Below are 15128 nucleotides of genomic sequence, written 5' to 3' on the forward strand. Positions count from 1 at the left end.
GTGTTTTTATTTTAACTGTTCAGAACTCAAATCATATTAATAATGTGTTAGTAAACATGTCTGATTTCAGCAGATCTTGCTTATGCTGCGTGTGTGGATAAGTATACATACAGACACACACAGGTTCACGATCAACAAATATGAGAATTTTTAACTTATTTTAGTATTTAAGTGCGCTAATGTGCAGGACAAGCCTCTCTTTTTACCTATTTTTTGTATGAAATAAAAAAAATGGCAAAAAGCCAATATGTTAAACTAATAGAAAAAAGTACACCTCTACCCCGATATAACGCTGTCCTCTGGAGCCAAAAAATCTTACTGCGTTATAGGTGAAACCACGTTATATCGAACTTGCTTTGATCCGCCAGAGTGCGTAGCCCTGCCCTCCCTCCCCCGGAGCGCTGCTTTACCGCGTTATATCCAAATTCATGTTATATTGGATCACGTTATATTGGGGTAGAGATGTATCTAGTGACTTCTGCTGATGAGTCAAAACAAGTTTAAAACAACCTGAGGTGCAGGCCTCTCTTTGATACATTAATGCTTAGTGTTGATTTACAGCAGTGGAAGTTATATTTTAGTACCTTTGTAGACAGTAGACATTTTGGGGTGTACTCTTTAAACTGCTGGATTGATGTTGATACTTTACTGGTTTCATTTAGCACTTGGTCACATGAGTCTCAAATGTTTAAATACACAGCTATCACAGTAAATATATAGAAAATGGTATACCTTAGGCTTATTACTATATGTTTTGGTGTTTGAATCTTAATACTGCATATTTTTTCCAAATGCCTGTTACTTTATATTGAAAATATCTTACTACAAGGATACATTTCTCATTGCTTAAGTAAGATATGAAACATTTGTAAAGAAACATCCCAGGGATGGGGAAAACTCTAAGAAAACAAATTTGTGATATGGAGAAAACAAATGTTCTGAGGACAGTACCAATAGTTAATACTGGCTAGATTACCCCATTCTGAGAGTACACTAAAGGGAGTGGTTACGTAGGTGGTAGTTACCAAACTGTGTTGAATACTTAGCTTCAACTGAATTGTTAACACCATGCCTTCATTTGCAGGAACCGAATCATAGGTTGTCTGCTTATCTTTACATTCTACATCTGCCATATTTTTTTGCTTGCAGTCCTCACTGTCTTGTCATTACTTTGTCAGTACTTCTGGTCCAAGGAACTGTTGCCTTCTCAAGGGTATAGTATAGTCAGTGTTGCTGAGTAAATCACAGGACCTAGAGTTTTCAAATCAGTACAACTATCCTTCTCTTGAAAACCCTGCTCAGAAAATAGTGATCTTCCTTTGAGAAAGGGGGTACTAAAGATTATTTCCCAAACAAGGCATACCATTTATTTTATTAATGCTTGACATGTTCAGTTAGTCTGTTAATGATTAAATTTGTAAAAAGGAGGACCTAGGAGAACTGCATATACCATATACTCTACAGTCCTATGTGAAAATAGTTAAATGTCAAAACATGGTCTTACACATTTCAATTTTTAGCTCACTTCTTTATATAGTTGATTCTAAAGATTTGCAGCAATGTACCCCAAAGCTTCTCCTAAATTATTTATTTCTTTTGGGTCACCTTATTTATTGACTGTAATTGATATGTACAATGTACACCATATCCCAAAATTGACTGTTTAGTTTGAAAAACTATCACAGATAACTAAGTTTTTATACAGTCATGTAACAGTGATCAGTGTGATATAGTTAGTATCAGAGCTACACAGTTATAATGTCAAAAATTGTTGAAATTGCTGCTTATACTGATTGGTTATACTGTGTACCTAGTACTGGGAAGTGTTTTACTATTTTTAATCTCAAACCATATCTTAAGTATTGGTCGTTTCTGGAAAGAGCCCTAGTTCACAAGGTGTTGACACTGGAGGTTGGGGGCAGGAGGGTATCTTTACCAGTTTTGGCTTGAAGACACACAACTGAATTTGGTGCATACACAAATGTGCCCGTAATTTCCCCCCTCAAACATTTACCTTTGCTATGAAAAAAGCTGTGCACTGGAGGAACCTTTTGAGTATTGGTATGCATATGAGCATTGTCAGCATCCCTCTGCTGTGTCTCCTGTGTAGACGCAAGAAGGATTTCAAAGTAGAGCAGGGTTACCCAGGCCAGTTGTGCAGTCCCCCTGTTTTTGGTTGATATTTTGATACCTTTCCTAGATATTTAGATTTGTTATTTCCATCTTTGCTACTGTCTTTTTCTGTGGCCTAGGACAAATAACTATGGCCAGAATTATCAAACTTGGATGCCAAAATATTGGTACAGACGCTCCCTGGGTTATGCAAACGCAACTTACGGAAATCCACACTTACGGAAAAAGTTCCGTAAGCTTTTTTTTGGCGTAGTTGTCGGAGATAGGTTCCAGACTTATGCAAAATTCAGCTTATGCAAGGCATTCCGGAACGGAACGCTTGCGTAAGTCGGGGAGCTTCTGTATTTACAGATTTTCAGTTACCTAAACATCTTCAGCTCCCACCTGATGCAGTTCTATTAAAGAGCAATGACTTCAGTGGGAGTTGTGCATGCTCAGTAACTCTGAAATGAAGGGTATATTCATAAATAGCTTATAAAAAGTTAACATATTAATCTATGTTGTAAGCATGTTACAGACGTGTAGTACAAATGATGAGCACAACAGAAGATGTTATAATTGATTAGAAGAAACCTGTTGGGCTTCTTAACAGTTTAAAATAATTGATTAGCCATTTATTAAAATATTTAATAATTATTAACCTTTTAGAACCTAACTTTTCCCCTTAATACAGGCTGACCAAATGATTATTTTTACTTGTTAACTATATGTGGCTATTGGAGAATTCCGACTTTAGAATATTCATGATTCAAATTCAGAATATTAGAAACATTATTTTTATTTTGTGACATTTAAACAATTAACAGCAATTTATAATGTTTTTGTAGCAAAGTAGGTAACTGAGAAGCAAACCTAGCACTAAAATACATTTGTTTTCATGCTAATTTTTGGAGCTACAAGGTTTGTTGCAGATAGGAATTGTTCCAGTAATCTGCCCAGCACTCCTGCAGGGGGTGCTATGTGTTTTGGCTTTTGTAAATTTCCTGGATGAAAGCCTGCCTTTCATTTGTTGCCTTGCTGGTCCAAATCATTGTATTTTGCAGAATGCAAAGTGAACCTTCCCAATGTCTTTTTATCAAGTTGAATTGTGCAGCGTACATCGTGCTTGGAGCAAAATGGTATGGACTGGCAGGGAAAGGCATATGGAGAAAGAAGCACTCTGCAGTGCCTTCTGTGAAGTGTCCTTAAAGAGACACCATCAACTTAAAGAATCACCTTATTCTGAATTTTTTTAGTTACTACAGTAGAACCTCAGAGTTAAACACCAGAGTTACGAACTGACCGATCAACCACACACCTCATTTGGAACAGGAAGTATGCAATCAGGCAGCAGTAGAGACAGGTGGGGGGGGAAAAAACAGCAAATACAGTACTGTGTTAAACGTAAGCTACTAAAAAAATAAAGGGAAAGCAGCATTTTTCTTCTGCATAGTAAAGTTTCAAAGCTGTATTAAGCCAATGTTCAGTAGTAAACTTTTGAAAGAACAACCATAACATTTTGTTCCGAGTTACAAACATTTCCGAGTTACGAACAACCTCCATTCCCTAGGTGTTCATAACTCTCAGGTTCTACTGTATTGATACGAGTAACACCAATGATTACAATAAATGAAAGGGAAACATTTTCCCACTACTTTTGAATTTACTCTGGGCACTTCACAGCACTTTCTTCGTAGTCCGTTTCACTGTTTGTCCTGTATAAATGACTTCCTCCTGTTTGCCTTTGTTTTCCACACAACAGAAAAGAAAAACTTGTAAAATTAAGAAATATGATTGCAAAAATTGACAGGGAGACTCAGGGTATGGTGTGGTACTTGAAACTACTTATAATTGTTTTGTTTTTGTTTGAATAGATTTCAACGTAATGTCCCTTAAAAAAAATCTGCATCTACCATAGCGGGGATTTTATCTATTTGGGGTTTCTGGGTGCTACTGTAATACAAATACTAAATAAGTAGGCTAATCATCACCCTAATCACGCTACTTGCATGTTGCATCTCTTTTTCTATCTCTCTTCTTATGTCCTGTCTTTCATTTTTAAGCTCTTTTGAACCAGAGCAACAGTGTGGTTGGAAAGCACTTACCACTTTGTGTGACTGTTACCACAATATAAATAGTAAATATTTATCTAGTAGATACCATAGCCCAGCCAACTTGTGACACATTCTTCAACACAATAGCATTACCATCTCTTGGTATCTTTTGACTCATTATATCCTAAACATAAGTCTTCAGTATGAAAAGCTATTTGTACTGGTATGAAAGCTATTTTATAAATCTGTAAACAAAAGTAAAATAGGATATGTTTTCTTTAGCCATGTTTTTCACTTACACTGTCAATTTATGATGAAGATAGATAAATTACAAGCCAGACATTCGAGGCAGATCCAGCAATCCTGTGTAAAACTACTCTCCTGTTGAGGAAAATTACTTTTATTATCTTCAGCTGAAGCCAGCTTATTGTTACAGCCTTACCGAATTCACAGTCGTTTTAATCAATTTCACAGTCATAGAATTTTAAGAATCATAAATTTCATGATTCAGCTATTTAAATCTGAAATTTCACAGTCTTGTAATTGTAGGAGTCCTGACCAAAAAGGAGTTCGGAGTGGGGAGTGGGGGTCACAAGGTTATTGTAGGGAGGGTTGTGGTACTGCTACCCTTACTTCTGCGCTGCTGCTGGTGGTAGCGCTGCCTTCAGAGTCGGGCAGCTGGTGGCTGCTGGCCAGGAGCCCAGTTCTGAAGGCAGAGCTGGTGCCAGAAGCAGCGCAGAAGTAAGGATGGCATGGTATGGTATTGCCACCTTACTTCTGTGCTCCTCCCTGCAGAGTTGGGCCCTCAGTCAGCAGCTGCCACTCTCCGGCCACCCAGCTCTGAAGGCAGCAGCGTAGAAGTATAATTGTGGCATGGTATAGTATTGCCATTCTTCTGCGCTGCTGCTGGCGGGACGCTGCCTTCAGAGCTGGGCAGCCGGCCAACAGCTGCCGCTCTCCGGCCGCCCAGCTTTGAAGTGCAGAAGTAAGGGTGGCAATACCGTGACACCCCCCCCCCCAAATAACCTTGCAACCCCCCTGCAACTCCCTTTTGGGTCAGGACCTGCATTTTGAGAAATGCTGGTCTCCCCCATGATATCTGTATAGCACAGGCTAAAAGCACACAAAAGACCAGATTTCACGGGGGAGACGAGATTTCAAAGTCCATGGTGCATTTTTCATGGCCGTGAATTTGGTAGGGTCCTACTTATTGTGGATCATAATTGAGTAGATGTGTTCCTAATTCCCCACAAATGTATTTCATCTGGATTAATTTTTCTCTAAAATCACCACAGTGCTAGGCCGTAAGAGTCAAATCAACAGACGTAAGTTAAGGGAGAAGTATATCAGCTGCTTTTCACTTCTTAATAGAATAGATTTCAATTTTTTTTAAGGCAAACATGATAGCTTAAGAAGTGGGGTTTCAGTAGTGCTTTGAGAATAGTTAATGTAAATAAATGGTTAATTTAGTGGTGACTCCATCTATTTTAATATGGAGTCCAAGTGGGCGTAATACCTCCAGTCCAGTGGCTTTCTCAGGTTTATATTGTCTTTTGGGTACCTAACAGGTAAAATATCTTCTCCATCAGTGTTGTTTTATAATATACAACTGTTTGGGCTGTATTGCTGATACTAATTTGAATTAATGTACTTAGCACAGCAGCTGACCAGCTTTCATAGTTCTCTTTGCTGACTACAAGGTTGTGCTGTATCATTTGTACAGATGAAAACAGTGCCTTCCCTGAAGAGCTCACAGTCTAACATGACTCCTTTGTCAACTTTCTTCAAATATTCAAAGCTCAAAATAAAAATATTGAACTACCAAGTTAAGTTTTATATTCAAAACAGTCATATTAAACTTAAAACATGCTGCAGCTGAAGAGTAAATCTCAACATGCACTTGCTTGCCTTACTCAATTAGCTTTTTTGGTCAAGGGGCAAATATTTTAAAAATGCACTTCACTACTAAAACCCAATTTCTTCTTTTAAAAACCTGTTTAGTGTCTGTTGTCATATACTCCGTCAAGGAGGATAGGCCACTGGGTCAACATTTACTGACCTTTCTATTCTCTGGCTTGGGGCATGAATCTTTCTGTTTATGTACGTCTTGGCTAGTAGCTGTGACACAAGCTGTAGGATAAGCCAAACACCTTTGGAAAAAAACCCTAACATTTAAAAAGCTTCCTTTCCTTACTGCTAATTTTTAGAGTAGTTAAGTTCTGAATGCATATTTGTTGCACTTCCTATAAATAAAGTTATGTATGCATTTTCCCACTAAACTGTCTATTTCAGCGACTTAAAACTTTCTCAGAATATTACCCATGGGATGATATTTGCTTGGGATTTTTTTTTTAAAACTAGAGCAAAAGTTGTGCAGCCATTATCCAGTTTGCAGAGTGTGGAAAAAATTACACTTTTTTTTAATCAAAAAATTGTTTAGCAGATTTAGAACAACTCTTGCACCTCAACAGGAAGCTGTAGAAATTTGAAATTTCATAATGATAATAGTCTACAGGCACTAAACCTCTTCATATACCAATGTTTATATCCACTCTTTTTACAAATTTATTCATGCTCTGATCCTGCAGTTGATGGAGTGCAGGTGGACTCCTGTGCTTGTACAGAGTCCCATTAAAGTCAGTTGCAGGATTGGGGCTTTTATATACCCCTTTTAAGTGTCCACAGCTTTGAAAAGTGGGGGGAATTACGAACTGAGTCTAGCCATAGCAAAAGTGACTTTGCCTGCTTATGCCTAGGCATTGCAACATGCAGGATATGCAAAGTTACCTACCGTTCTGAGATCTCTTCATAACAATTTGATTGAGCCACTATGAATTGAGAAGGGAACGTTGTACTGAACTGAATGTTCTTAAGAACACTGAAAACTAAACTTTTTAGAAAACCTTTTGTTAAGGAGGAAGGATGGTCTTGTGGCTAAAACAGTGGACTATGACTTAGGAGATATGGGTTCAGGTCCCAGTTCTGCTCTAGACTTCAGTTGTTACTTTCTTATATTTCTTTCCTTCAGAGGGAAGGAGGTACTCAAAGGGGCTGTATATGTAGCTGGACTCCAGAATCTTGACCAAATATTCAAACTTGTGTGCACCTGTGCCTAACTATGGATTTTGGATCCTACTTAGAACATTTTGTTTCTAATGTGCGGAATGCTTGTGTAATGGTCTTGTTTAAGATTGATTTATAACTCTGCTCTCTAGACCAGTTTTACCTGATTCATATATAAATTTGCACAGTTTTCAAAACATTAGCTGAACAAGAATGAAAAACACACTTGAAAAATGAGTTGATTTAGGTAAATTGAATAATGGAAGAAATATAAAATACATTTTTTTCAAAGGCATAGAAAGAGCGCAAACCTTTGTCTTTGTTCCACTTTTTGCCTTTAATATTGCTATTATAGCTATTATTAATAGCCATCAGGTAACCCATAACAACATTGTTACGTATACAAAGTTCAGGCACAATATTTCTGAGATGGAAATTCTTGAATTTTAAATAGAACACAAGACTGAAGTAAGTGGCAAATGGCCTGTGGGGTAGAAACAAACCTAAGTTACATTTGTTTGCCAAATAGTGAGCATAGACAAAATACATGCATCGACTTGTCAATATCAAACATGAGCATAGAATAGCTGGAACAAAACAGATTTCCAAAGGAACAATTCAGTACATTTCTCACTAGGAGATTTTTTTAACATGATTTTAGAACTCTCTACAAAAGTATAAACAAGTGTGATGGGCATACCAAAGAACCTCCAATGCCTTCATGTGGAAGACACTTGCAATATTGAATCCCTAGTTGAAATGCCAAATTAAAATTTCACTTTCATTTTGTCACCAGTTTTTCTAGCTTGTATGGGTTGATCATCTGTTGTGCTAAAATGCTTTTCTTTCATCATGGTCATGGCCCTTCTGTTTTTTGACTTGTAGAACACAACTGAATCTGCAGGAGCAGCTGAGACCTTGGCTGATGTACCTGAACATGTGCTTAAAGGACTTCCTGAGGAAGTGAGGCTTTTCCCATCTGCTGTTGACAAGGCACGGCTTGGTAAGTGCTGTAACTGTGAAAAGATAATGGAGAAATTAGAAGACAAAAATAACACATTCTGGCAGCTATGGAAAGTGAAGCATTAAAGTAACAAAGAAATGGCGCAGTCAGCGTGAGTTTCCCCATTCCTCAAAGAAAAAACAAACGGGAAGGAAACTAAAATGGGGTGGGAAGTTAAATAAAACAGAGTGTGAATTATGAAAATGCTTGTTAAAGGACAAAGATTGCAATTGTGTAGCAATGAGATTTTGTGTTTGTAGTGGAAAAAGCCTTTTTTATGCTTTCTTGTTCTGCATCATGCATTTTATCAGATCAGAAGTGACATTTAATAGGTATCGAGTGTTCCACCAGTTAAACTTGCACTGGTAAATTCTTCACAATCTAGAGTTATGATTTTCCTCTCTGTGTTGCTTGTGAGTCCTTCTCCACAGTCGCCCTTTTGGACACCTTCTACTTGTACCACTGGTTTGTACATAGTAACTCAGATAAGTTTTTCACTTTTATTGTGACAACTTGATTCCCAGATGGAAAGTAAAGGCAAACTTCTGTTGAGCTTATGATGAATGATCCACAGTGGATTGGCTAGCAAGGTCTCTGTGAGAATGACCCGTCACTGCACTTCTTCCACAGACCATGCTTGTCTGCACTGAATGAACATGCATTTTATTTGCCTTTCTTCCATTATTGTACGTAAAACAGGTGAAAATGCGTTTTTCCTAGAACTGTCTTCAAATAACTTTATAAGTTCTTTAACAAGTTAAACAACCCTGGCATATGGATCTTTACTAACTATATTAAAAAAAGACACCAAGATAATATAGTAAGGTAGCAGTTCTCAACCAGGGATCCAGGGCCGCCTAGGGGGCCTTGAGCAGGTTTCAGGGGGACCTCCAAGCAGGGCCAGTATTAGACTCGCTGGGGCCCAAGGCAGAAAGCTGAAGCCCCAGTCCGAGCCCCGCCATCCAGGGTGAAGCTGAAGCCTGAGCAATGTGGGGGCCCCTGTGGCACAGGGCTCCAGGTAATTGCCCTGCTTGCTACCCCCTAATGCCGGAACTGGCTTTTATATGCAGAAAACCAATTATTGTGGCACAGGTGGACCATGGAGGTTTTATAGCATGTTTGGGTTTGGGGGGCGGGAGGGGGCTTAGAAAGAAAAAGGTTGAGAACTTCTGTAGTAAGGTATTGTGAATATGATCAGATAAACAGGAGGGATTGGAGTGGTCACCTTTACCTTACTGTATAAAGACTGGGATAATGGATACAAGATAAGATGGGGAAATGCCTGAGTTCAGTGTATGGTACTAAGTAGAGAGTTCTCTTCCTTTCCCTTTTGTCAGTTGTACATTGAAATCCTGAAATAAATTACTGTAGTGTAATTCCAAAGTTCACTCCACTGAGGTCAGTGTAGTTGCTTTAGATTTTCATTGGTATCATTGTATGCAGAATTTTACTTTATGTCTACAACACAAATAGCATTTGGTTTTTATTCTGAACTGGTCTGAGACAATGGAGGTTGTTGCTTGTGTGTGTGGGCTGTCTGTATACCATTAGCTGAATAGTGTGCTTAACTGAAACAGTGCAGAAAATGGTTTGACAAGCGGTTTGTGTAGCTTTATAGAAACTTACCATAAAATCTTGCATACAGCAGTAAGGGGATTCAATGCTTTTACCTGGTGACGTGATACGAAGGTTTCAGAACAAAATTTTTTAGATAAATACCATTTTTCATCCTTCTGAAATAGATTCTGCAATTCTGCTTACGTTACAAATTCTATTGCTTTAATTAGATAGAGATAATAGTATGGTGTGTGTGTGTGTGTGTGTCAGAATATCGCCTCTTTTGCTTCATTTCCTTCATAAGACCACCTCTTTTCCTCTTCACCATCCCAACAGTTGATCAGTTAGGACATTCCAGCTAGTAGTCTCCAGATTTGAACTCTGATCAGTAGAGACACTGTTCTCATTTGTGAGTAAGGAAACTGGTCTGGAATTCGCTTGCCATTCCTTTGGTTCAGCAAATCTGGAGTTTATTCATCTGTTAGGTCTATAAATTTACTCAAGTCTTTCATGGGTAAGTTTCTTTCTGGGCTCGGAGTTGGCTTCATAAGCTGACTTTGAGTAAATTTTTATTTCTTGTCTGTTCTCTTGATATTGTAAATGCTCCCTGAAGTTAGTTGGCATGTATTTGATAAACTTATGAAATTTGAAATGTTTAAGAAAGCTATTTGTCAGAAATAAAGTAGACTAATTACAGTTACTGATTTAACTCTCCAGGTGTCTGGGCAACAAAGTCAATTTTAAAAGGCAAAAAATTCGGACCATTTGTTGGTGACAAGAAAAAAAGATCCCAAGTTAAGAACAATGTATACATGTGGGAGGTAAGACACAGCTGGTAAAGGAAGTAGCCAGGTATAGTTAAATGATTATTTTCTATTTGACGTTTAATTTTTGTCAGACAGTATAGATATTGATCATTGTGTATGATTATTTAAATCAGAACTATTTCCTTTTCAGAAAATATGCTTTGTTGAAACTACAGATTAGACAGCAATTGTTTTGAATTACACAGCTAAAACCGTGCCATTGTCATTGATAAAATATTAAGTAGATGTTTTGTAAAGCAACATGAAGTATGTTAAGCACTGCTACTGGGCCCCAACTTCTTGCAAAATGGTCTGTTGCTGATCAGGCTTGGCTTCAGATGGTTGGCTCCTGCAAGGTACTGCACTTCTTGATGAGAGTTGAGTACCCTCAACTCCCACTGAAGTCAGTGGAAGTGAAAGGAGCTTGGCATCTCTCAGGAGGGGTTTGGCACCTCACATGATTTCTCTCTTACAGCATACAACATGTATGGTAAGGCTACATCTTTACTTGCAATTTTCAGGAAATCTCAACTACTGAAGTACCACCTGTGCAGCTCCACTGGCTTGGCAGCAGTGGGGAGCGCTTGTCTAGTGTTCACCATCACCTTGTCTAGCTCTGCTCGGAACAGATCTAGATCAACTAAACCAGTGCTCCCACCATTGCTATGGTTGTTGGAGCCACAGTGGTGGGAGATTTCCCAGAAATTGCCAATGTAGACAAGATCTTGTGACGGCAAATAAAACCATTTTGACATTTGTCAAAGCAGTATGATCAGACTTGTCTTGAAATCATATACATGCGTAAAAAGGAGGAAGCATTTGTCACTGTAAATAAAATAGCATAACTACAAGATCCTATTATAATTTTGGACAAATTAGTATTATTTTTAAAATGTACATTTGACATTTAACACTTTTCTCCAATTAGATGCAGTATACGCAGCTAAAATGATACTGCAGTGTTATTTTTTTTGCTGCTCCATTTATTCTAATATTTGTAAATGTGAAATCTGTTTTAGAATGGCAGAACGGCTTTTTTTGTCAAAAATAAACAGTGAAATCAAGCATAGTCTCACAGCCTGTAGGAAGAATATCACAAAATACTCCAGTCTTGTAAAAATCAGAATACCTTGATTCAATATGTTTAAACTGTATAGCTGTTTCTTTGATAATAAATTATACTGGTGCACAAATGCTGTGTTATGGAAGAATACCTACGGATAAAAACTCCGTAGAATGCTTTACAGACCGTTAGTCTGAGTAGCAATTTACACTATAAGAATGGACATACTGGGTCAGATCAATGGTCCATCTTGCCCGGTATCCTGTCTTCTAACAGTGGCTAATGCCAGATATTTCAGAGGGAATGAACAGAACAGGGCAATTATTGAGTGATCCATCCCCTATTGTACAGTGCTACCTTGGCAGTCAGAGGTTAAGGACATCAAGAGTATGGGGTTGTGTCCCTAACCATCTTGGCTTACAGCCATGAACTTATCTAAGGATTTCATTTTCGAATCCTGTTAGTTTGGGCCTTCACAACATCCCCCGGTAATGAGAAATAATGTTTATAATTGTACAAAAAGGAATTAATTTGAACACTATCATTTATGTAACTTAAAACACAGACCTCAGATGTGTGTGGCTGTCCTCATGTAATGTATCACATAGTACTTTCAGAAGAACTCAGGTATTTGTACAACAGGATATAGAGGAATTTAGAGAATTCCAAATAATTTTAAATCATCTTTCATTTGAAGATACTGTCGCAGTGTATAGAATATTTAGAGAGCACATTTCTGTGCCTGTTTCACCATTTTGGGTAAATCGGACTACAAGCGATTTTCACTTCAAATCCCTCTGTCTTCATGAAGGCGATAATTTAGGGACTTGTAATAGATCTATTAAGAGATAGTAGGAAGTAATAAGATCATTGACAGGTGTGGATGGGTCCATGGGAGGCATTGAAAGTGTACAATGTTGGAGAAAAGCTACCTTGAAATTTTAGACTAGTGGGCAAACTTGAAAGTAGGAACAGCAATTTTTAAGTACAATATGCAGCTGTAATCCCTCAATAGTAATGCTGAGAATTTATTAAACAATGAACAATAGAAATCCGTGCTAAAAGTAAACCTAGGCTCTGAAAAGAGATTTTTCAGTTCAGTTGTGTTTTTAAATTAGAAGGCTAATTTGGTGACCGTACAAAGCATTAAAATACAATATGGAAATCTGTAATCTTCCCCAGAGTCTCAAGGTAAGAGGTAAATCTATAACATGAATACCTTCTGTAGGAAACTTAGTGGTGGGAAATTACCAGATAGGCACTGTAGCTCCATTAAAAGCCATTCTGTTTGCTGTAACATTCTTACATGTTAAAATTATTTTAGGAGACACTTTGGTTTGTTCATTTTTCAAGTAGTTCATAACTATTCAAGTCTGAGTTTCATTTTGGCAAGAAGGCAGAGTTAAGACTGCTGTAGAGGGAACGAGTAAGGGACTGTTCATTATACTGCCCTAAAGAGTTTATAAACTGTTTAGACTGTGCAACGAGTGGGTGTTACAAACAAACTGAAAGAGTCGGGGGAAGGATGGATAATAGTGATAGTAGCACATTATTTAATAGACTTGCTATGTGCACATTTTACAGATTTCAAGAAACCGATTTTAATTATATCAATAATCCCTGTTGGCCACCTGCCTAATAAAATAAAACTAACTATGAAGCACTGTGTGTACACATGCACGCACACACACATCAAGCTAGTTGTTGAACCTTGGCACAGAAATGGACCTAGAATGGTAATTTCCCATATAAGCAAACTAACAGCCAGTAGAATCAAAATAATTCAAGTAGAATGCCTGATAAGCCATCAAGTGCCTCTAGACATTACAAGAGGATACTACAATCCAATGTATCTCAGACTTAGATCTAGTACAAGTACAGTTAATAAGATGAAATCAGTCAGGTAAATTATTTACCTCAGCTGCACGTTTTTTCTCTCTATCGCATAATGAAAGTTCATACAGCAAAAACCTCTTACACCAAGTAAATTACCAATTCTATTTGACAATTACATCTTGTATTAATTTGACATTTCTGAACCACTTGTTATAAAGTGATCTACTTTGCAATGCAGGTAATAAAAGGGTCCAGGGTCAGACTTTAAAACAGTTACAGCTTGCTTTTTAGTACCGGTTTAGCAGTTGAAAAATGTAGATTGAAAAGAGATTTGTAGTCTGCAGCAGTTGGCCCCCATACTCATATTTACCAACTCTCTCACATCTATAAACCATTCTAGCATCTTAACTGGAACAAGGTAAATTGTGAAAGAGGGTGCTGCTCAGCAGTGGATCTTTAAGAAAGGTCCAAAAGGCTGCAAAAACAAAACAAAATAGCAAAGCTAACAAAAAGAACACTCAGGCTTTTCAAACTGAAGTCATCTGGAGAAAGGGGGAGACCCTTGAAGTCAGTATCTCCATCTAGTTAATAATTAGCAGAACTTCTGGCAAAGTGGGCATTTCTGAATCAGCTCTGTATGGTATAGCTCTGTGTCTGTGTGCTCAGAGCCTGGCTGAAGAAAGATTGTAGATGTTTTCCTTTCTTGGAGGAGAAGGCAGCTAAAAGTGGCATTACTAGAAATCCCATGGAAGAATGGCTATCTGCTGATGAGCCCAGAATTTGAGGCACGTTGTGCCGAGCCATCTAGATCCTGCCCAGCAGGAATTCTGTTTAGTCACAGCATCCTAGAGAGGTGCAAATGCTGTTTCCTTGCCCACTGTGGACGAGACTTAAAAGAACGTCAGTACAGTGAAGACTGGTTGAAATAATAAGTAACCTAGTTATGTTTGGCCCTGCATTCCGTATCTGCTAGGTCTTCCATACTGGGATTGCACTCCCTAACAATGTTACATTGCGCTGCTCTTCCATTTTAACTACACAGACTGTTTTTATAATCCTGATCTGTGGAAGAGTTTACTTTCACAGATGTCAGGATTTGGTGCACTTACAAGCACACTCCTAGAAATCAGCTGATGAAATCTGAACACTTAACAAGGACAATGTTCACTCTTTTTCTATCTGTGGTATAACGAGAAGACTAACAAATGTGCAGACATTTTTGGCAGATTCTGCTGGGATTTTACCCTCAGTCATCAAAACCTTATAGTTTGTTACAAACCAGCATGGTGTGGGCACCACAGAACTAATACCCTTTAGTAAATGGTCCCTGTTTTAAGGAACTTTGGAGGGAGGTATACTTTCAAATGACGATATGTAAAATATTGGGGAGGAACAAAAATGTATACTTCGTGTTTCTAAACTAAACATCAGAAATGATTCAAATGATGCAACACCATGCAGCAAAATGGAAAACTCGGGGTGAAAGCTGGCTTTGGGTTTGTCATTCAGGCTTTGCAAAGATACTAATTGAAGCTTCAGAATAAGCCACATGTCTTTTCACTGTGTAGTATCCCCCTAGCCAAAGTATTTTTGAAGCTGAAGAAAAGATGCCATATTGAAAATTTTAGAAATTT

At 38.0% G+C, this 15128-nt stretch overlaps 1 protein-coding gene across 4 annotated transcripts in view; it reads left to right on the top strand.

Annotated features, from left to right (window-relative positions):
* PRDM2 (PR/SET domain 2) overlaps nucleotides 1-15128 on the top strand; it is a 99816-nt gene that overhangs the window by 27451 nt on the left and 57237 nt on the right. For all 4 annotated transcript variants that reach the window (XM_029913523.1, XM_029913521.1, XM_029913522.1 and 1 more), the window contains 2 exons: nucleotides 8115-8232; nucleotides 10507-10610. In XM_029913523.1, coding sequence (XP_029769383.1) covers nucleotides 10602-10610 — 9 coding nt within the window. In that variant the 5' untranslated portion in view covers nucleotides 8115-8232; nucleotides 10507-10601. The remainder of the gene's footprint in view (nucleotides 1-8114; nucleotides 8233-10506; nucleotides 10611-15128) is intronic.

The sequence above is a fragment of the Terrapene carolina genome, unplaced genomic scaffold, assembly GCF_002925995.2.
Source record: "Terrapene carolina triunguis isolate 2854851 unplaced genomic scaffold, T_m_triunguis-2.0 Scaffold714, whole genome shotgun sequence".
NCBI lineage: Eukaryota > Metazoa > Chordata > Testudines > Emydidae > Terrapene > Terrapene triunguis.